General features: G+C 39.3%; 1 protein-coding gene across 1 annotated transcript; it reads left to right on the top strand.

Annotated features, from left to right (window-relative positions):
* Positions 1 to 110: 110 nt before the first annotated feature.
* Positions 111 to 24,196, top strand: dbndd1 (dysbindin domain containing 1). The gene is made up of 5 exons (XM_033035683.1): positions 111 to 121; positions 4,896 to 5,079; positions 15,486 to 15,620; positions 19,247 to 19,387; positions 22,586 to 24,196. The coding sequence occupies exons 2-5, from the start codon at positions 5,049 to 5,051 to the stop codon at positions 22,759 to 22,761; spliced, it is 483 nt and encodes a 160-aa protein (XP_032891574.1). The 5' UTR covers positions 111 to 121; positions 4,896 to 5,048; the 3' UTR covers positions 22,762 to 24,196.
* Positions 24,197 to 24,654: the final 458 nt, after the last annotated feature.

Genomic DNA, 24,654 nt, shown 5'->3' with positions numbered 1-24,654 from the left:
CCAAACCATTCTAAAATCAATGAACAGCTTTACTTTGTCACATGCTGTTGCCATTATTATACAATTTCAGTGAACAGAAGCAGGCCATTCAAACCATTGTGACTGTGCCTGTTCTTTGAAAGTCCCATATGCGATGGTGGACAGATGTTTGGTTTAGCCTTCCGTTTGAAAATCAGAGCACACTCATTATTGCTTCGAGGTGTCAGCCTATATTATCCAAGTCCTTGAGGAGAGTTTGAACCCACTACCTTCTGATTCAGAGGTAGAAGTGCTTTCACAGATTCAAGTAAGACTCCCACGGAATTCTCAAATTATGTTGTGATTTTATCCATTAGCAAATTGCTGTGTTCAAATAATAGTGCCCAAGCTATTGCATTAGTATCTAAACCACAATTCATATTGATTTGGCTATATGAATAGGGCTTTGTACAATTTGTATTAATATATAGCGTATTAATGTACAAATTAAATTGGTGTAGTGATGAACTCATGCATGTACATTGCCATATACATCCACATCTGCAGGATCCGAATCTGTAGTAAATAGCTAGACTTTACATTACACCTCTGGCCAATAACATTTTCACTTCAATTAAACGGCTTTCATTTGCATATCCAATCTTATTATCCAGCATAATTGTGCCACTGGTTCTGGACTATAGTATATATCCAGATCACCACACAGCCCAAATACACACAAACCATCATACTGTCCTGTTCAATTTGTTACAAGTTAAAATTGTAGGATATTTGAAGTTACTGATTACTAGAACTACACTGGGATATCTTTCACGTCACATTATGGAGTAAATTTTATAGATTAGTGTATTCGCTATAAGGTTAATGCAGACTGGGATTGTGGAAGCAGAAATTAACACAGCAAATTCAGGGCTCACGTTGCAATAAATGATTCGAAAATTATGTAGGACATGACCTCAAAGGAACAGTTGCATTTCTTTTTATACTAATTATACTATGTATGATGTGAGTTCATCAATCTTAATGTAATTGAATTATCAACAAGAATTGTGGTACAGCTGCTTCTGAGAAAAATCACATTAGAGATTTGGCACATAGATTAATAGGGGTCTCTAATCATGAATACTAAGTAGTATAAAAATAAATAATGCTGCATATTCTTTTGGTATCCAGCTGTAAATTATTGCAATCTGGAACGCAATACCTGAGAAAGTAGCGGAGGCAGGTACTCTCACAATATTTAATAAGTATTTGGAGAAGCACCTGAATAGCCAAGATGTAAAAGCCCATGTACACAATGCTGGTAAATGTATTACTCTAGGTGGACATGGTAGGCGGAAGAGCCTGTTACTGTGCTGTATGGCTCTAAGGGAATTAGAAATTCACCATAGCCATGTATACCTGTAGTAAGACATATCTGGAGAAATATATCTGAGGAAGGATATATTTATCTACAAGGAATGCAACATGAGTTTACCATAATCAAGAATTAAGTCAATAATCAAGTTGAGTGATTACTTAATATATTCATACTAACAATGGAACAATTAAATTCTTACTTGCTGCAGCTTAAATGTCCCATTAATGCAATAACGCATAAATAAACATACAATAATCAATAATAACATTAATGAATAATAAGTAATATTGGGTAACCGTAGTGCAACCGAAACAAAGTCCACATATATTGGATGATATTGGCTGAGGTCGTGGTTAGTGTGCGCAAGGCTCACGAGCCTGATAGTTGCTGGGAAGAAACGGTTCTTGAATTTGGAGGTATGGCTTTAGAAGTTCCTGGCCTTCTTTCTGATCGTAATTGTGAGATTACAGTATGGTCCATTCTTCATTATTGGCAGTTTTGCTGTTGCAAGCGATCATTACAAATAAATACCTTTCGAAAAATGGTATTGATGTGACTTTGAAATTAGCAAGAAAGTACTTTCTCTGATGTCTTTTAATCTTCTCAAGATTAGCAAATACATTCGCAAGGTAACCAAGTATTCGACTATCGTGCAGCCAATTTGTGCTAGGAAATGTTTATCTCCTTGCACAAGGAAATTTGTGCAAGGAAAGGAAATTATTCCTTAGATTTGATTTCTAATTCTAAGGAATAAATTGGTGGCTAGGAGATCAGTGCAAGTGTCTGGTTCTCCCATGAATAATATCATTGGACCTCTTACTTGAATCTAAACTGTGTTTGCTGCGGCCCTGAGGGCTCTTTAGCTTTCAGCAAAAAAAGGTTGGTCCCTAGGACAAGCAGTCCAGAAGACATATTAAATAAAAGTGATATTTTTCATTTTATTTTGATAAATAATACCTTATCTATTTATTATTTATGAATGTTATTTTACATAAGAATAGTCTAACGTGACCCAAGCAAACAAGTCAGCTTGATGATTAGAAGATGAAATAAAATCAATAAAAAGATGTAAGAAATAAATTGAAGGAAATGTTTGTAATACATTTAGTAGGAAAAAATATATTTTAAGTTTAATCTAAGTTTCATGTTTGATTCCAACTTTGCACGGCTATCTAATACCTCAGATAGACAAAACATGCTGGAGTAACTCAGCGGGTCAGACAGCATCTCTGAAAAAAAAGAATGGGTGACATTTCGGGTCGAGACCCTTCTTCAGACTGTCTGAAGAAGGGTCTTAACCCGAAAGGTCACCCATTCCTTCCTACACACGTCACCCATTCCTTCTCTCCAGAGATTCTGTCTGACCCATTTAGTTACTCCGGCTTTTTGTATCTTTCTTCGGTTTAAACCAGCATCAGCAGTTCCTTCCTGCACATATGCAATACCTCATTTGATTAACACATTTGCCATTGAAAACATTCATTTCATTAACCTTTACTCTGAAGTGTTATATTTCAAACACCAATGTAACAATGGAAAACTATCTCTGCAATAATACCGTTGTGACATTTGTGAAATGAAGTATGAAAGTGAGGGGAGAAGGAATATACATTGTCATGAACAGATCTGCATTATCACCTCCTCAGATGCTGCTTGATCCGCTGAGCTGTTCCAATATTCTCAATTGTTTTCCTTACACAATCAATTAGAGTGTATATTTCCATCTGTAATATCCATTGTTTTTACCCTGGTCTCAGTTTATTCTAGAGCATGGCCCATGGATCTGAGTCCAGTGGCATTTTACCATTTATGATGAGTTTGGGTCACCATTGGTGTCTATTTCTGATAAAACATTCAAATTTAGGTTTGTTTCGGCCTGGCCTGGCCCAGTACTTTACCCAGATACTGATGACTTGCTCAGACTTTTCACCAAAATCAGATTTTTTTTTCCAGATTTAGTGGGGCTGTCAATTAATTGTTTACGTGTGCGCTCTGTTATTTATCAATATTTGGCGTTTCATTGTCACACTGAACAAATACCATGTTTGGGATTGCTACATTTATAGCAATAGTTGGCTACTGTCTGGTATGGGAAAAATTATAGGAACTCAGGACCAGGTCTTCTCACCTCGAAACTTGACAATTCCAGAGCTTTCAATTGCTAGATCCATTTGGCCTAAGCTTGATGTCTTAAAACTTCTGCCCCACACCAAGTCCCTGTTCACACCAAACCCTCTTCGCTTATCACTCATGTGTTTTCTGACCTAAATTAACTTATAATTAAACAATGCTTAATTTTTAAAATACGTATCCTTGTCATCAAATCCATCTGTGGATTAACCCCTTCCCCTCAATAGCTAATTCGGACACTCCATTAACAGCTGTGCCTTCAGCTGCCATGACCTAAGTTTTGGAATTATGTCCCTAAATCTCTCTGTCTGTTCCTAACCCCTTTGGTATGTATGCACCCAAAACCTCATCCCCTCGGCCATGTTTGGTTCATCTGCCCGATTATGCAGAGTCCGTCAAATTTTATTTTCTACTGCTCCTCAAAAGTTGGCATGTTTTACTATGCTAAATAAATAAAAATTGAAAATACTTGCAAAGTCACTTGTATTTTAATAATAATGGCTCATTATTATTACCGTGGTGGGTGGGGGGGGGAGGGACCAACAATATTTGAAGGGTAGTACTTTGTAACTTTGTCTGCGCCTTGTGGCGACTCTTTTGCGTGCTGTGTATCCAAAAAACAAAAAATGCCACTGTACCTTCATGGTACACGTGACAATAAAGTATCTATCTATCTATGTACCTTTGGGTCAACAACTGGCTTATATCTAAATATGTCCGTGTACCAGGCCAAATATAGAGCAGGCGGGTCTATTCATTATAGGTAAACCAAACACTTATCTCACATTTCACAAAAATAGTGTTGCATTCTACATTTTCTCCGCCCTCTCACCATCTCTCTCTCTCTCTCTCCCACTCCTTCAACGTTATAGCACCGACTTTGATAGATGGTCAATATTTAATTTTTATTAATGTTTTATTTGCCGCTCACATGCTAAGTTTTACCTGCGGTGAGGTTTAACGGTGAATAAAGGGCTGACCTCGGCTCACACGCTCCATTGAAATATTTCAGTCGGAGAAAACTCAAAAACACTGGAGAGACGTTTTTTAACAAAAATCCCCGTGGGACAATACAACGAAAGATGGTGTAGTCCACATGGATTATTGAGGTAGCTTTTTAGTTTTCTGTTGAAAGTCTGCTGGATAAACATTTTTCTCTCTCTCTCGCTCTGCTACTCTCCCTCTGCGCTGCATAATTAAAGAGTCGCTCTGGTTTTTTTTTGGAGAATGTGATTACGGATTATGTGCTGATTCATGGAGCCATTGAATGAGATAGCGTGCTGAATGGTACACCCCACATAGTTTCCCAATCTGGGCTGTCTGCCAGACGGTGCAGTCTCGTATCCTCATTTGCAATGCAATGCTTACTTTGCACTGTAATCTCCCAATTTGCAATGTGATATATTTGCATCGCATTGTTTTTGAGTGAGTGCTGGATGCCGGCTTTGAAAGCAAGGCGGTGTTAATTTCTGGCGCTACGGGCCGTTTCTTTTTACACGTTCACCTCTCTCCACCTTTTTCTCTTCCCCTCTGATGGTGTGGAGTTTGCGGGAAGGCGGAATCGATTCAAACTGTCTGGATGGAGAAACAAGGAGGGGCAGTAGCTCAGGGTAAGCGAAATCTTACAGAATTTTACAGAATTAACCCGTTGCAACTCAAGGATTCTTAATCTGCACTTTCGAACGTGTACATCATGCCTTATTTCTGTAATTGATTTGTTTTAGATACATGAGGAATGTGTGTATTTGTGAAATAGTTGAAGTGATGGATAGTGCGACCTGGATGTAGGGAGGATATATCTGTTCATCAGCTACAAACTATCGTAAACTTACTCTCTCTACATTCCTTGTCTGACATTACGTTCAATATTAATTTCAAAATATCAAGATCATCCATATTGTGTAAGATTTATTTTTTCAAGCAGAGAAAATTGCCTTTATACGGATCTCATCCGAAACCATCTACATATTGAACCATCCATTTTACTACTGATTTCCCACAATTTGGAACTGATACGCCTTGGAGAAGTATGTACGCGTTATACGTCGTTTGCCTTGTATCTTCATGTTTACTTTCATGTTTAATGCGGGTTAAAATATATTGTTTTTGTTCAAAAACCGCATTGATATTTGACAGAATCACAAAACCAGTGGGTGAGGGGACATGTTATCTTGATTCGCATACTTTCCCTCTCCGTGAAGCTGAGGACACCAGTAATCTTCTTGTACTTTGTCCCTTTTCACGTGAGCTACGAATACAAATAGCTCAGACTGTTTAACCAGATGGGGCGCGCCAGCTGAACCCATTTCTATTTTTACTCGTTTCCAGGCAGGTGCATTTCAGGAACCGAGCACTTTATTTATCCTACAGATTTATTTTTTCCATCCTTTGAAGTCAGAAGCAACAAGGCTAATTGTTTCCCTTTTTAAGCAATAAAAACCATAATGAGTACAAACCTTTTCCGAGATCTCTTTTCTGCCTGACTCGCGCACTTGCTAAATTATTAGTTGCATTTTAACCCATTATCTCTACAATAGGACCTATAGAAGGAAAACACGTTGTCAATAGTGCATCGCTGTAGAGTAATGTTAATCGCAGCAGCAGGGAAAGTGAGGGAAGACTGGGTTTAATCAGGTCCCTCTCTTCCACATCATGGCAGAGAGAAGAAATAATGCATTGACTCTCACAAGCTTGACTCCCTCACGGGAGCAACTGATATGCAAGGAATATATATATGGAGACCCACGGTATCAGGAAGGGAAGTCAGGGCAACTTGATTTATTTAGCGCTTTCAGTAGAAATAAGTATCTATCATATTCTATAGATTCATATAAATCAAGCTCTGTGAAAATATAAAGGGAGAATTTTACTTCACAGCACTGTAAGCATTCATCCCTGCTGGTCCAAGCAAGTCCTGTAGAAAATGAGTACCTCAACCTGACCTCACCGGCAAGATTGGACTTAATTCATTTGGTAGCTTGAGTTGTTGCTGGAATTCCAAATAATGAATGAGGCAACATAAGGTTAAACACCTTCGTTAAACCATGCAGTGCAGCCTAAATTAGACACAAAATGCTGGAGTAACTCAGCGGAACAGGCAGCATCTCTGGAGAGGAATGGGTGAGGTTTTGGGTCGAGACCCTTCTTCAAAAGGCTTGTGAAGCCTTTAGGCTAAGATAATACAAATTGTGGTTTATTAAGAAATATAGTACAGTAAAATTAACTAATACTTTGTTGATAATGGGATGTGGTTCTGAAATGTATTGCTTTTAGACAATAGCCAATAGATGCGGAGTAGGCCATTCGGCCCTTCGAGCCATCACCGCCATTCAATGTGATCATGGCTGATCACCCCCAATCAATACCCTGTTCCTGCCTTCTCCCCATATCCCCTGACTGCTATTTTTAAGCCCTATCTAGCTCTCTCTTGAAAGCATCCAGAGAACCTGCCTCCACCGCCCTCTGAGGCAGAGAATTCCACAGACTCACCACTCTCTGTGAGAAAAAGTGTTTCCTCGTCTCCATTCTAAATGGCTAATCCCTTATTCTTAAACTGTGGCCCCTTTTGTGTTTGGCTGCATTCTCAAACACAATAGTTAGTTACCAGCCAAACAATAACTGTAACCAAAAGTGCTGTATCTTACAATATGACAGCATATATGAAATGTTTTATAAAGTCAAGTGTGCTAAGTGGTGTATCACATTTTTGGAATCAATTTGAAAGAAGCATTAGAAAAAGTTTTATTCATAATTATTCCTCTTCCACTAATATTTGTCAGTAATTTCCTTGGTCATTCTCCCAGTTGGATACTACTCGGCCAAAGCTGACAGTAAAAGATAAACTGCGTGATCCGAGCTTCTGTCAGTCTTCGCAAGTTATCACGAGAAGCTTCTGGTTATTACCTTAAATTATTCATCAAAATGCAGATGAATTGTAGTCTGGATTTCAGCGCTCCAGTAGAGGCTCGACACTTTCAGCATCTCTCTTGACCTCTTCATTGTTGCCATTAAAATATATATTTGATCGAAAACATTATGGGCCGAAAAGGCAAAGTGTTGGGATATAATCCTGAGGTAACGCATTGGAATTTGGAAAGTAATAAACACATTTTTCACATTCAAATAGGGTATTTGCAAGACATGATTAAATGCATTATTGAAAGATTACTGGAAATGGGCTATCGGTTATAAATATTTAATACTTTAAATAAATTTGCTTTTTCAAACATTAAGGGTATCATGAATAGGATTAATTTATATCAGCTAAAACCACTATATTCAAAGTAAGTCAGGCTAATAAGATTAAGGGACACTTTTCAAATCATCAAAATACATTTTACAATGTGGTTGAATGTTAGAGCAGTACTGATCGAATGAGTTTAATTGAATTAAATGTATTATAACTTGATTGAAGCACAAATTATGAATGTCAGGCCTATTTGGAGAAAATGAATTACTGTAGACATGATTCAAAATCTAAATCTTTGGTATATATGTAGGATTTAAATCCAAACTGGATTTTAATCCAGGCTGGAAATGGATTTGAGGTCAGAAAGGAGAATAATTGTAGTGATATGGGCCTTCAGTTTATTGAGTGCCCTGCATGTGCCAGTGCCCCTTGTATAATGATTGGTGGTAAAATACCTGCTGCAAGATAATGGACTTGGTCATCTACTTCACTCGGACATCACAAGCCTTTTCTAAGTAGATTTGTTTCAGCAAGCATATTACACCAATGAGATAATTCTTAAGGCTTGGGTTAATATTTAATTGAATTGAGCCATTCACTGATTGCAGATACATGATAAAGGGAATAATGTGAGCAGAGTTAAACTAAGAAATGTTGCTGTAGGAGTAGGGATTTAAAAGAATGAAATGATTATAATGTGTAATTGCAGATCCACTTCTGTGGCTAGTGAATTACCCATTCTCCTCTGCAGTTATGCTATGACACAGGACATCATTATCACAAATTCATTCTCTAGTTGAAACATTTAAGTTGTGTAGAAGAAATATAAAATGATTATTTATTATGGAGCAAGGAATGGACAGCTGACCAACAAAGTATGGAATTCCCAACAATTAGCTTCTTAGTGGATTGTTACTAGGTCAATCCTGCACAGAGGCAATGCTTATAGATTGCCTATCTATAGAGCCCACTGAATGTATCATGATCATTAACACCTATCTACACTAATTCCATTCATCCCCACAGTTTCATCAACTACCTCCCACAGTCTATCTGTACTTTGTACAATTAATCTGCCAAACTGCTTCTAGATTGGGATGTGGAAGCCAGATGCTCAAGGGAAGCCCATGCAGTCACAGTGGGAACTGAAAATTCCATGCACCATCCTAATGTGGTGTCACTGTGGGCCCTGGCTTGCAGGGGAACAGGTTGAGGTTGGAGTAGTAATTAGTCAATAAATCAAAGGAAACCTGATTTCTATCATGCAGAAAGACAATGGTAGTGGCAATGTCGGAGTGTTTGTTACTGTACTACCATATCCTTTCCATATTGTGGTTACCAGGACTGCACCAATATAGCCTCCAAAAGGTATTTGCAGGGTTGCGGTGGAAGGACGATATTCAGGCTGGAGGTGTGCGACCAGTGGAGGGGTCTGTGCTAGGACCACTGTTGTTTGTGATATTTATAACTGACTTGGACATAAGCGTAGATGGTTTGGTTTGCAGAAGGCTCTAAGATTGCTGGAGTCATGGACTGTGAAGAAGGCTTTGAAAATATACAACGGGGTTTAGATCAGCCACAGAAATGGGCGGAGAAAGGCAGATGGAGTTCAATCTGAGCAAGTGCGAGGTATTGCACCTTCGGAGGTCGAATGTAAGGGGAAAATATACAAATAATGGCAAGACCCTTAACAGCATTGATGTATAGAGGGATCTTGGGGCCCAAATCCATAACTCCCTGAAACACCAGTAGATAGAGTGGCACCTACATTACACTGACAGGGTACAGGGGAAGAGTTGTTGCCTTACAGCACCAGAGGGGGGGGGGGGGAGATTGCAACCTTCACGTGGTCCACCCTGTTTCGATGAATGCAATCAACCTGGCATGCACAAACAGAAGATCAAACAGAACAAGTTGTCTTACAACTTTAGGCTGTGCACGCCACACGCAAGAAGAAGAAGAAGACAGTGCCAGAGCCCCAGGCTTGATCCTGACTACAGGTGCTGTTTGTACTAAAGGGCCTCCTGTCCCACTGCGGCGACCTAATTGGTGAGTTTAGAAGACTTTGCCCTCGACTCACACTCGCAGCATGGTCGACACGAGGTCCTAGGAGGTCTTTGTAACTCTACTTCATGCTCGAGAGTAGTCCCCGCGTACTCGAGGCCTCAGCTAGGTCGCAGTAATTTTTTAGCATGCTGAAAAATGCCAGCGAGTAAAAAAAGGTCGCCATGGAAAAAATCGATACTTTTTTAGTCGACGTAGGTCGTAGTAGGTCGGCATGTTATTCGTAGGTAACCGAAGGCAATCAAAGATAATCGAGGGTAGTCGAAGGTAATCATAGATAGTCTTCAACTTAGTCAAAGGAGATCGAAGGAGGTCATCTTCACTCTCCACTATTCGGTGTCCAATTTTCCCGAAGTCTTCAACATAGTCACCGATTTGCTCCCACACTCCAAAAACATGCAGGTTTGCAGGTTAATTGGCTTTGGTAAAAATTGTAAATTGTCCCTAGTGTGTAGGATCGTGCTAGTGTATGGGGGTGATCGCTGGTTGACGTGACGGTGGGCCAAAGAGCCCATTTCCACGCTGTATCTCTGAAGTCTAAAGTAAAGAGTGGTAAAGAAGGCATAAGGTTTGCTTGCCTTCACTGGTTGAAGCATTAAATGTAAGAGTCAGATGCAGAATTATAGCACCTTGGTTCGGCAGCATTTAGAGTATTGCGTACAGTTCTCATCTCCCCAATACAGGAAGGATGTGAAGGCTTTGGGAAGAGTAAAGAGGAGGTTTAGCAGAATGATACCTAGATTAGAAGGCATTAACTTGCAAGGAGATTTGGACAGACCTGGGTTTTTTATCCAGAATGCTGGAGGTTGAGGGGGGACCTAATAGAAATATATACAGTTATGAGAGGCATAGATAGGGTAGACAGTCAGAACCTTTTTCCCAGGTTATAAATATCATATCTTTGAGGTGAGATGGGCAAAGTTTATGGAACATGTGCGGGGGCAAGTTTTTTTACAGAGTGTGATGGGTGCCAGGAACATGCTGCCGGGGGTGGTGGTGGAAGCAGATGCAATAGTAACATTTTGGAACGGCACATGGATATACAGGGAATGGAGAGACATGGATTGCAAACAGTTAGATAAGAGTTGGTTTTGGCATCATGTTCGGCACAGACATTGTGGGGACAAAGGTCCAGTTCCTGTGTTGTATATAACCACAATAATTGCGGAATAGACATGAATAGTTCAATGCAATGTCAGTGTAACGAGTGGACAATTACAATAGGCTAATAGCATCCTTGATGAAAACCACACCGCCAACTCGGATGCCAACATGAACTATCACACTTATGCGGTCCTTTGCTCAAAGACAGATTTAATAAAAAGGGGAAATTTAGTGGGGGTGTCATATTAGCAACCTGATGAGTAATCCTCAAACTGATATGTTTCGTGTTCTTATCACCACAGAGCTGCCTTATGTCCCACTTAGGAAATCTGAACGGAAACCTCTGGAGACTTTGCGCCCCACCCAAGGTTTCCCGGAGGTTCCCGGAGATTTTTGTCAGTCTCCCTACCTGCTTCCACTACCTGCAACCTCCGGCAACCACCTGCAACCTCCGGGAACCGCACGGAAACCTTGGGTGGGGCGCAAAGTCTACAGAGGTTTCTGTTCAGGTTTCCTAAGTGGGACAGGGGCATTACTTACTTAGTATTTCTTGCACTTCCCATTTTAAACAAAATTAAGTCATTTAAACCAAATATTTCCAACTAAATTTCGACAGGAGGTAATTGCAAGGCATACCCATGATAATTAAACCCACATTCCCTTAAAGCTTTTACTGAATTAGCCTTCCCCATAGTTCTTCGCCAAGGCCAATGGCATAGCTGTTGGAATGCAGCGGACTTTCTGTGCACCAATGGTTTTGGGGCAACTTTGAAGTCCAATTTGAATAGCAATATTTAAGCAGGGTTGGAAAAAGCCAGGCCTGGCTGGCAGAAGGCAGTAAGGACATTCAGTGGGCACAAGGATGGAAGGGCAAACCCGTTATGACTTTGAAAAGGTGCTAGATTTCTGCCACATCGGTTCACTCAGAGTGTGGCATCTCAGCCATCCCAGTAATCCATGGGAGGACAGACTACTGGGCTAGATTGTTGCCATTTCTTGCACTCTGATCCACAGCTGTGATGGCTGCTGGCAGACATTGTACACCAGCGATAAACCCAGAAAATCCAGGCATTTCTGCCGAGAATTATTGTTACTTTCCTACAACGGAAAGGTTCTTGAACAAACTTTCACAGCCCGCAACCTACCTCGACAACAGAACACTATGGACTTGTGTTTTTTTAAAATTTGTAATTTTGCGCTAATGTTTTGGCTTTTGCCGTCATCTCTCCTTTTGCCGACTTACAGAATTTTGAGTCATTTACGTGTGATTTTGTTTTTGTGATGCTGCTTCAAGCATGATTTTCATTTTTCCTTTACCTGTGGTTGTGCTTCTGACAATAACTCAACTTGATCTGTTCAAGGTCAATGACTTTAAGTGTGTGCTCATGTGGAGAATTGCAAAAACAGAACTAATAACCAGGATTAGAAATCTAGCCATCTTTAAATTCCATTATTATCCCAGCTCTCAACATCTGGCCTTGGATAAGCAAAGTGTGTCATTTAAAAAAACATGATGACTGTACAACAGGGAAACAAAAACTCCATTAATGCATATTTACACAAGCCTGGTTTTCATATATATATTATTATTAAATAACACAAGTATAAAAGTCTCTCCATACCATCAAAATTATCTGATTTAATTTCATAACGAGCAAAAATAAAAATGTCTACATGCGTCTTATCTTTACAGAAATGCTGTCAAACCTTATGTACATTTGCAGTATTTACTATCACAAAGTTAGTTCTAGATTTAACAAATAAATAACCAGATGTGACACCGGATTATGTTCAGGATTATATGCTTTTCAATGAATCTGGTTTTACTTACCCTGATGATAGTTTCATTAAAATCTGAAGCAAGCTCAGAGTTGTTATACTTGGACAAATGTAATTGCGTTTGCCGCTGATGTCTTGCTTTTTGCACAGTCTTCTTTCTTTATGCTACCTTACAGAATTCTGTGTAATGTATGTATAATTTATGTTTTGTGCCTTTGTGCCTGTGATGCTGCTGCAAGCATGTTTTTCATTTTACCGTGGCACAACGGTAGAGTTGCTGCCGGAGACGCGGGTTCGATCCCGACTACGGGTGCTGACTCTACGTAGTTTGTACGTTCTCCCTGTGACCGCATGGATTTTTTTTCCAAGATCTTTGGTTCCCTCCCACACTCCAAAGACGTACAGGTTTGCAGGTAAATTGGCTTGGTAGGAGCGTGTGTAGGGTAGTGTTACTGTGCGGGGATCGCTGGTTGGTGTGGACTCAGTGGGCCGATGGGCCTGTTTCCGTGCTGTATCACTAAACTAAACCTTTACCCCACCATACAGGTTTATATGACCATAAACGCAGCTTGATTTGTTAGAGGTGAATGATCAGTCACTGTAGTTGTTTAATCTTATGCTTTTAGTCACTCTTGAAGGAAATTTTTGCGCATGACAGCAGAATTCAGCATTAATAACATCCGATGAATCTTAATTTCCAATAGAATTATTATTGCAAAGAAAATGAGTTTGACTTTTTAGTATTTTATAAATGCTGCTTTTTTGATTTGTTTGGTGGATTTTGTTTATTTTTCTTTATCTTAAATGAAAACCCCCGTGAATCTTATGGAATCTTTTATTGAATGTATCATCACTGAAATAGGTGAAGATTCAGTTTGATCGTTTTCTTCATGCCATGTTGTATAATTTTGGCAATATATCATTTTGCTCTCCCTGCCAAAGCAGTTATCAATATTTAATGAATACTGGCTGAGAAATTAATTGTCCCATATCAGACAGGGAAAAGTTCACCAACAGTTGCTTTATACTCATAATTTGCACAATGAGATTTATGAACTCTCTATATTTTTCCCACAAACACTGCACTCATACCCACAGGAACATGGATGCAATTACACTTTTCCATTTTTTGGGAGATTCTAGGACCATATGTCATAGCCTCAGAATTAAAGGACATTCCTTTAGGAAGGAGATGAGGAGGAATTTCTTCAGTCAGAGGGTGGTGAATCTGAGGCTAGTATAATTTAAAAGATAAGAGTTTTGGAAGAGCAAAGGAAAGTTCATGTGATCGGGGCAGAATTAGGCCATTCGGCCCATCAAGTCTACTCCACCACTCAATCATGGTTGATCTATCTTTCCCTCTTTAACCCATTCTCTCCATAATCCCTGACACCCGTACTAATCGGGTGGCGAATCTGTGGAATTCATTGCCACAGAATACTGGAGGCCAAGCTAATGGATTTTTTTTAGGGCAGAGATATACAGATTCTTGATTAGTATGGGTGTCAGGGGTTATGGGGAGAAGGCAGGAGAATGAGCTAAAGAGGGAAAGATAGATCAGCCAAGATTGAGTGGCGGAGATAGACTAGATGGGCCGAATGGCATAATTCTGCTCCTATCACTTCTTTCCTTTTCCAAAATTCTTATCTTTTAACGTATACTTGCCCTCTATAATTGCAGGCACATTTGTGAACTATGTAACTGTGTGTGCACTACACATGCCAATATATTTCAGGCCAGACTTTGTGATTAGCAAGAAGAGGCGACCTTGATTATATTTCCCACAAAGATTAGGGTGCACCAGGCACTGATTTTCTCAATCTCAACAAGACTTTGAATATATTTCCAGCCAAAGGAGACTTGCGGAATCAAGGAACGATACGGGTTTCAAACCGAGTAACTTCATGGACAACAAACTGGGAAGTAACTGGGATCATAAATCATCTTTTGTTCATTGTACAAAAAACAAAGTATAGATTTGGACTCATGCACAGGACTGAAATAAGTGATGATGTAACATGAATAAACTTTTTTTGAATTAGAATTTTTTTTAAGTTAAGATGGAGCTTTAGATGTAACATTAACTTTGCAGGAGCACAAAGATGAATAGTGATTGTGAATTAATATTCTGTTTAAAAACTCAATTACAACTGATCAAACAAAGCTTAGTATTTTGCTGTTTCTCTTGCATGAAATGTGCACAAACATTGCCCGTTGCTTGCATTGCAAACTGCAACAGTACATCATGTTGAGAAGCAGGATGTCATTGACAGCAGTTAACTTATTTTTGTGTTTAACTCTGCATGTGTGGGTGCCGGAATCTGCTGTCCGTCTTGCAAAGCAATGACCCAAAGCATTAAAGGTTTGCTTTCATCACAAATGCTAATTTTAACCTATTGAAAATTCATTTTGCCGTATGATGCCAATAACTATATTGTGTGAAGGCTTTCCTCGGCCGGTACCAGACACAGGCAAACACACCCAAATTTAATGAAACTGGTACATTTGAGTGTGTATCTGTCTTAGATAGGAATATATCAATGAATTCAATGAATATTTTTAACATTGATAAAATATGATAAATATTAACACTTGGTGAAACAGAAATAACAGAATTAACTGTTTGAGTGATGGATGAATTATTGAATTGATTTCTTTATTGTCAGATGTGACAAGTCACAGTGAAATTCTTTGCTTGTGTACCCAAGGTATGCACATAGTCACCACGAAAAGGGCGCTGCCAAAGTTACAAAGTACCCTGTTCCAGGTCCTCCTTTGTTCTCCCCCCTCTCCCTTAAAATTATTTTTAATTGTCCTCCTTAAAATTATTTTTTATGACAAAAAATAAATAAATTAATGTATATTTCACCCCCAATTTAGGAGAGTATGACAAATATAAACAGAGTCCAAAGAAGCCAAAGGATTGCGGACAGTCCGAATCTCACATCCCCCCCGTGAATGAGGATGGAATCCCAATTTCCACATCAGGATTACTGCAGGTGTTGGAAAGAAGACGTAGGTATTAACTACTGTCATATATTAACGAACATGTTCTATGCACCTGAAACATTGCCATTATATCATGAATCTGATTCATTGTAAGAGGAATCAAATGTCCAAATGTCTTGCAGTGTCTTTCCGGTTCCAATGCAAAATATTAATGAAGGCTCTTTTACATTGTATATGAGTTGAGGCATTGCATCCTTTACTCACTTTTCCAAACTGTGAGCATAGCTTTCTTCACTGTTGTAAACAACACGCGATCAGAGATTGATTGGCCAGGCTTATAGTGAGAGGAACATTGGTAAAAGGAAACCATCTATCCTGTTCACCTTTTGTCCGCTCTAGGTTTATACAAGTGCAAGTAGCTACACAGTCCATAATGCCCACATCAAGACTTAAACAAGACTTAAATATTCCTATTCATTTCCCATAGCTCTGGAAATCTTTTGCTCAAGTGACTTTTAAGTGATTTTTCAACTGTTTGAGTTGAAGCAGTAGCCAATTAGCCCTTCATGTCCATTCAGCCATTAACAGCACCATATTCTCCACTAATCCCATATATCCATGATTCACTTAATATCCAAAAATCGTTTGATTTCATTGTTGAATATACGCAGCAACTGAGCTCTCACAGTCTTCTCCAACATGTTGAACACTGTTAAAACAAAAGCTCTAAAATCCGATACGTTCATTGTGTTTTCAAACTGCATCCATTACAAAATGTCAACTTTAATGATATATATGGTCAAATGGTCACTGGAAACTCTTGAAGTTTCATCTTTGCCTTACACAGTTAAATGCCAAAACAAAATGTTCATTTTGTCGATAGATGTAAAAGGACATAAAACGTTGTGGCATTTTCATCATCGGGGCATCATAACCAAATAGCTCAAATATACATTCCAATTCTTGTTCTTAAATAAATCACTACAAGCTTCATTGCTAGACACAAAATGCTGGAGTAATTCAGCGGGACAGGCAGCATCTGTGGAGAGGAGGAATGGGTGACGTTTCGTGTCGCGACCCTACCAGCATCTGCAGTTCCTTCCTTCATACGTCACCCATTCCTTCTCTCCAGTGATGCTGCCTGTCCAGCTGAGTTACTCCAGCATTTTGTGCCTATCTTCAGTGTAAGCCAGCAGATGCAGTCCCTCCCTTCACAAGCTTAGAAACATAGAAATATAGAAATTAGGTGCAGGAGTAGGCCATTCGGCCCTTCGAGCCTGCACCGCCATTCAATATGATCATGGCTGATCATCCAACTCAGTATCCCGTACCTGCCTTCTCTCCATACCCTCTGATCCCCTTAGCCACAAGGGCCACATCTAACTCCTTCTTAAATATAGCCAATGAACTGGCCTCAACTACCCTCCGTGGCAGAGAGTTCCAGAGATTCACCACTCTCTGTGTGAAAAAAGTTTTTCTCATCTCGGTTTTAAAGGATTTCCCCCTTATCCTTAAGCTGTGACCCCTTGTCCTGGACTTCCCCAACATCGGGAACAATCTTCCTGCATCTAGCCTGTCCAACCCCTTAAGAATTTTGTAAGTTTCTATAAGATCCCCTCTTAATCTCCTAAATTCTAGAGCGAATAAACCAAGTCTATCCAGTCTTGTTTCATGACAGTCCTGACATCCCAGGAATCAGTCTGGTGAACCTTCTCTGCACTCCCTCTATGGCAATAATGTCCTTCCTCAGATTTGGAGACCAAAACTGTACGCAATACTCCAGGTGTGGTCTCACTAAGACCCTGTACAACTGCAGTAGAACCTCCCTGCTCCTATACTCAAATCCTTTTGCTATGAAAGCTAACATACCATTCGCTTTCTTCACTGCCTGCTGCACCTGCATGCCTACTTTCAATGACTGGTGTACCATGACACCCATGTCTCGCTGACAATAGACAATAGGTGCAGGAGTAAGCCATTCGGCCCTTCGAGCCAGCACCGCCATTCAATGTGATCATGGCTGATCATCCCCAATCAGTACCCCGTTCCTGCCTTCACCCCATATCCCCCGACTCCGCTCTCTTTAAGAGCTCTCTCTTGAAAGCATCCAGAGAACCTGCCTCCACTGCCCTCTGAGGCAGAGAATTCCACAGACTGCTGCCATTTTAAGCAATGAATGGTGATCATCTCCACAATTCTACATTTTTCTATGTAAACTTTAATATAATATTTTAATTTTTGGGGTATGTTCTTCATTCATTTTCTATTTTATACTAAAACTGCTGAAGATTGTCTAAAAACATTATTTAATTTCTTATTATCCCTTACCCAAGGGGAGAAGGCAGGAGAATGGGGTTAAGAGGGAGAGATTGAATGGCAGAGTAGACTTGATGGGCCAACTGGCCTAATTCTGCTCCTATCACTTATGAACGACCTATGAATGCATCATAGCCTTTCCTTAGTCAACGGACTTCACTTTGTAATGTAGTAGCTCTTGTTACTAATGTGACAATTCCCTCACTATGTATGGCCAGTCAAACAATCCTCGTCTACTCAAGCTAGACAAAGTGCTACACCAACTTAAATGAAAGATCTACCATTACGAAAATAACATTTGACCTTAAATACCCCATTTCAAGAGATGGGCAAATGTGAGGAAAAAAGAAAACATAACTGCACAGTCTTGAGTCTAGAAGAATAATAAATCACCTTGCAGCATGTACAATATTCATGGGCTTGGATGTGAAGGTGTCGGATATGTTTCCTCTAATTTCATAATAATAATTTGGAATTCAGAACAGAATTGAGAAGAAATTTCCTCATTTTTAATCTTTGAATATATTCAAGAGAGACTGTTATTTTTTAAGATATTAAGGAAATCAAAGATGTGGGAGTGGTGAGTGCAGGAAAGTGGTGCAGAAGTAATTGATCAGCCATTACAGTGAATGGTGGAGCAGGCATGAGAGGTCAAATAGCAGGTCCAACTTTTGTTTCTAATGTTCTAATTCCATCTTTTCCGGAGTGAAGGATCAACTCATTAATGATCTCTCATCAATCCGTCCGCACATATTTGGTTCCATGACAAAAGTCACCATAGAGAATCTGAAAGTGATTTAGGTGACTGGACAGAGGAGAAGTGGTAAGAGTGCAAAGCCCTCACAACCACTCCACAGACAGCCATCTGTGAGGGCCAGGCTAGCATCAAGCACTCTCGCCTAATCCACCATTCCCTCAAGATGAACCATTTCTTGACAAAAGACCGCACGGCCTCACTTGTCGTTCCCCATGAAATACTGAGCGTGATGGGCTGAGAGGCTTCATTTATCCTGAAGATATGGGGTCACCCATCTATGTTCTATTACAAGCAGCCTGGCGGAAAGCTGACGCAGGAAGATAAATATTATTTTCCACGTCTCCCACCACACTGAAGTGCAATCTTTCTAAAACAGTCGTGTGAAATATTACAAGGTAACAAGCAGATTCTGTTTATAAAACAAGCTTCTGTTTCACGGTGCAACGTATCATTCTGTGCAGCATCCTGTTCGGGGTAACGGCGTGGAAAAAGTGTACAAGCTTTCTCACTGGTCTTGCATTTTGTAGTTCATGTTTTATAGATTGAGAAACAGTCGGAGCGTGACTGCTGATGTCCCCTTGGATATCAAGCTTCTACTTGTCTGCATTTGTATTCACAGAGCCGCTCAGCAGTGTCTCGTCGCTCGAGGTGCACTTTGACCTCATGGATCTGACTGAACTCACTGACATGTCCGATCAAGAGCTCGCCGAGGTTTTTGCCGATTCTGATGACGAGAGTCAACCACATGATTCATCCGCAGGTCAGTGTCAGGGAGGATTGGCTGAGACGAAGACTAACTCTGATCTTGCCTCTTGCCTCTAGATTGTAAAAATGAAGAGCAAAATCAATATGAAACCTATTGATTGTATATTTGATGACTCACTTAAAGGTAGAATACAACCTAAACAAAGAAGCAAACTAAAAGAACAAAGATTTCAGATGAAAGGATATTAAAATTTAAAGTTCAATAAGGTGGCCTATAATCGACATATTGTAAATCAGATGCTGGAAAATGATTTGATCTCTTTCCCAGGCTTCTGTTTATGCCTTTGTGTCCCTCATTCTACTTCTATTCCATGTATTCAAATCAGTCCTTGTTTCCAGAAAGATTTTGTGCTCTCAAATTCGCAGGTGTGTGGAGACTGAGTTTGTGTGAGACACACCTAAAGGAAACGCTGCAAAGATGAGCATCTTTCAGATGAAAATGACAGAAGGTAGAAAGCAAATTTGGGATCAGATTTTTGTCCACTAAAATTAAAGAGCAACCTTTTTCTGGAATGAAGGAGACTAGAATTTTGACTGATGTTGTGCCAAAGCCTTCAAATAGTATGGAGAACAGAAGTATTCTGGAATTAATCAAATAAACTGCATACATGACACATTTGCATGTGACAAGCCACTATTCTGATCGTAAATTGTTTTAAATTTATGCAGAATGCAAACCTTAGCAAAATTCATTTAATCGTTTTTGGATTTGGCCATTTTTTACCAGACTCTAACTGCCCTTGTTAAGGAGGCACTGATCATCTTTCAAATCATGAGCACATCACTTGTTAAATTTATTTCCATTTTAAAAGATATTTTATTAGATTCAGATTGGAAAATATAAATATATTTTGTTTGAATAAAGTACCACCACGTTCATTAAATATTTATTTTGATGTTGTTTGTACAATACTTTTAAAAACAATGTAAATAATGAAAGGCACAAAGGAGGGGGACACATGTCTGCAGAAATAAAGCTTGATCCGCAGATCAAATCAAGAGTTGAAATAAGGTTAGAAACATAGGAAATAGGTGCAGGAGTAGGCCATTCGGCCCTTTGAGCCAGCACCGCCATTCAATATGATCATGGCTGATCATCCTAAATCAGTGACCCGTTCCAGCTTTCTCCCCATATCCCTTGATTCCCTTAGCCCTAAGAGCTAAATCTAACTCGGTCTTGAAAACACCCAGTGAATTGGCCTCCACTGCCTTCTGTGGCAGAGAATTCCACAGATTCACAACTCTCTGGGTGAAAAAGTTTTTGCTCATCAGTCTTAAATGGCCTACCCTTTATTCTTAAACTGTGACCCCTGGTTCTGGATTCCCCCAACATGGGGAACATTTTTCCTGCATCTAGCCTGTCCAATCCCTTAAGAATTTTGATATGTTTCTATAAGATCTCCTCTCATCCTTCTAAATTCCATGTGAATATAAGCCGATCCATTGGAACGGTGGTGGAGGGAATGTTAAATAAACAGATACGTATGTGATCAGGGCAACCAGGAGGATTAGAATGGCAGTGTGGAGAATAAACACTGTGGGCCACATCCTGCTATGCTGTCATTTTTATTTCTGCACATAAACAAAAATGTGCACAAACTCACTTTGTGTCAGGGAAAAAAAACGTTGTTTCAGTACAATGCACTTTTTTCCCTTTGAGGAAACAGCTGCACTGTTTTTCCCACGGTTTAGTGAGCTAATATTGTAAAATGTATCTGCAGTGATCACAAGCTGGTTGTTCACATTAATTCCTGTCATATTTTGGCAAGAGGGGAGGGGAAATCATATTATCTGCATCGCACTTAAAATATTTCCCTCCTATGTAATGATTGAACATTAGTCAAAGTGGACAGAAACAACAGGTTTCACCTCCGTCCACCTCCACTCCGTTTACATATACAGTCTAATGTCACTGCTTTAACCAGAGAATTTGCGAGATTGGAGACAATCTGCTAGATCTCTCATTCTTTTTCTCCCAAGAGAATGCAGCGTTGCTTATATTTGATTACTGACCTAACTTTTGTTATGTGTCTTAGTGTAAAGTTATGTTTGCCTAAGCTCTTGCGATGTTCCAAGCAATGCTTTGCTCCATTGAAAGTGCTTTCCCAATACATCATTGTTGTTGAGCGTAAACCCTCACAAGGAGACCTTCTGCTGAAGGTGAAAAGGATTTAATTTCATTTACAAATGACATAAATGCATTAAATGAAGAATTTTGATTTTTTCTATAAATTCAATCTGAAAAAGGGACTCAATCCAAAATGTCAGCTATCAATTTTCTCCAGAGATGCTGCCTGACCCACTGAGTTACTCCAGCATTTTGTGTCTATCTTAAAAAAAGTGCAGATGCTGGAAATATGAAATAAAAGCTGACGGTGCTGGAAACATGCGATAGGTCAGACAGCATCTGTGGGAAAAGAAAAGTGGACATTTCGGGTCAAAGTCCCATCGTCCGAACCCCTTGGCAATTGAACCACATGGTGTTTGACATCCGTCCAATCTGATCATTTGACAATGAATAAATCTCTGATCACATTCAAACTTCATGGCCAAATAAAGGCTGAATCCCCAGTCATTGAATAAAGAATGGTGCCTTGCAGTTTTTAAACCCTTGAGCTTTACTAAGACATCCAGAAATATAATTTATTTTGAAAGAATATCAATTAAAGTGCCAAGATTGAGGTTTACAACAATTATATTTTGAACAGCATGTTCCTTTCTTTCAGCCAGAAAGAACAGGCTTCTTCTTAAGAGATTGGTACAGAATAACTGATTTCCATCGTTAGCTGACCTAGCAAAACTGAGTCCCAGGCCTGCAAATAGTCTCATATTGGATAAGGTATTGCATATTTAATGGCAAATCCGCTGTCTGAATGACATTAGTACAACTCCTGTTTAATTTGTAAGACAGTATTGGCCCATAGTTATGGACAAGCAGACTTACCATGTTTCTGTGGTCTGTAGGTCCAGCTTACATTTGACTGGAAGGAAACAATACTTCTCACAGCAATCCCACCAGCAACATATTTCTAATACTAGAATCCTTCTCAGCGAGGCAAAATAAAGTGCCCTCTCCAAACCTTACAAGCTGTACTCTATATTTGAAATATACTTTGGTGGCAATAACTAAGATTGGAGGTTATTGGAGTCCTTAAAGCCCATCATGCATTCATTGTTCCATCTTGTTTTGTAGAACTGAACCAACCATTGATGTATCCAATTATTTCGCATGGAACGCATTTAAAATCCCCCCCGTGGACAAGAGGCAAGAACGAGCAGACCCATGACAGGAAGCACCCAAATGACCCAGATACACCTTTGAAGATGTCAGACCACTTTCAGACAGTTGAAACACACAAGAAGCCCTAGGGACAAGAAACCAGCGTGTTTCCGTATGGAACTTTGTGCAGTGCTGAATATTTCTAATGCATCATTCATGGTTGTTTCTCTGTGCCATTCTTCAGTGGTTACCTACATTCACAAAAAACACATTTGCACAATGTGTCCCTGCAATATTTCCATCTCACGTCAAAAAGCTGTGAAAATCGAAGTATCAATGGCACTCCATTCTCATGCTTTTGGTGCTGGCGTATGGGACAGTGCTGTGGCCTTCATATGATAATATCTGAAGAACTGAAACTTTGTATTGCCTTGTAACTCAATCAGGTGGCTCCATTGATCATTTTTAACAGAAGTAATCCTCATTGTCGTACAGTACATGGTTATAGATTTCAAGTCAAACGCTGACACTTCCTGACATCCCTTCACATTTGGTAGTTGGTGGAAAAAAGCCTGACATATTCTCCATTTCACTGCACACATAGTTCTAGTGCCTGAAACATGCACATCCTACAGTGAATGCACAAAAGGAAGATTGAACCTCTGCAAATTGAAATAGGGAACCTCACACCTTTGTAGTTAGAAGAACTCTTCAACTGCAAGAAAAACCAAGTCATTAATAAGTGTCCAATACATTTCCTGGACTGAGATATCAAGATAAGATTTTTTTCATTTCCCAGGCCACATATCTGGGTGAGATGCAAAATCATATAGAACAATTTCATTGATATGGAAACTCATTAGCCCATGGATTAAAATTTCTAAATGCAATCAATGGTTTTCTTTATCAGTCTCCTGTATATAAGACAGCATTTTCTTACCTATTACATTTCTCCATTTAATAAGTAAATGTATAGTCCTTCCTGCCCCGAGTGTGAAAAACAGATTCATTAAGAAGTAAAGGCTTGGTTGAGCCAAAATATGAATTAATTCCATGGGATTTACTTACATGGATAAAGAAAACAAATTCAGCTTTAACTTTCTTTGTACACAAGCCATTACTCTAAACCCAAATATTGCACTTCCTGAACCTGTGTATAATTGAGCGATTTAAGTCTGATGCTAACTTTATTGTTAAATCTGTTCTTGTAAATTAAGGTTTATCCATGTGATCTGAAAGCTGCTCTTGTTTCCTTCCAAAAAGAGTAATCAGTTGCATCCCGATTCACACCATCAAGATACCATTTGAATACTGCAGCTTGAAACAGCTGTATCAATTAAAATAGATTATTAATTTCATTAATACCAAACGACATTGGGATCAAACAAGCTGCAATTGACTGTGGTAAACTGTCTGAATTAAGGAAAGTTCAGTCTTGCAAGTTTTAAATTAAACTTTTTAAGACTTGCAAATAATGTTGAAGTTCTAGTCATCTTTTATATTGATTTGTTAAAATTATGTTATAATAATAGATTATTTGTCATTTCTCACAGTAATTCAATAAACTGGAACATTGTTCATTTTTGATTTGTGTAATTTGATTATTTGATTCACTTAAGCTCCATGTTTCCACACTGATAAGTAACAGCGTCTATGTTAATTTGGAATTGAATACTTATGGGAAAGCATCCGACCACCATATTTGTGCAAGAAGCAACTGCAGATGCTGGTTTAAACCGAAGATAGACACAAAAAGCTGGAGTAACTCAGCAGGTCCCAAAACATCACCCATTCCTTCTCTCCAGAGATGCTGCCTGTCCCGTTGAGTTATTCCAGCTTTTAGTGTCTATCTTCGACCACAGTATTTTCTCTATTCAACGTCTGCTCTCCTTCCTGCAATGAAAAAATAATCAAAAGATGGACCAACATTTAATAAGGGTAACAGATAAAAATCCAGCACCAATTGCATAGCTGATTAGAGAAACTAAAATAGGACTAAGGCAGATAAAGAGTTAGGCAAAAAGTTAGATAATAATTGATTT

The sequence above is a fragment of the Amblyraja radiata genome, chromosome 17, assembly GCF_010909765.2.
Source record: "Amblyraja radiata isolate CabotCenter1 chromosome 17, sAmbRad1.1.pri, whole genome shotgun sequence".
NCBI lineage: Eukaryota > Metazoa > Chordata > Chondrichthyes > Rajiformes > Rajidae > Amblyraja > Amblyraja radiata.
The sequence above is the reverse complement of the archived record's forward strand: the minus strand, read 5'-3'. Positions and strand labels throughout refer to the sequence as shown.

Coding starts and splice junctions, on each gene's coding strand:
- dbndd1 (XM_033035683.1), top strand. CDS start 5,049: ATGGAGAAACAAGGAGGGGCAGTAGCTCAGG. Junction 5,080..15,485: donor AGGAGGGGCAGTAGCTCAGG/GTAAGCGAAATC, acceptor CCCCCAATTTAG/GAGAGTATGACAAATATAAA. Junction 15,621..19,246: donor GCAGGTGTTGGAAAGAAGAC/GTAGGTATTAAC, acceptor TTGTATTCACAG/AGCCGCTCAGCAGTGTCTCG.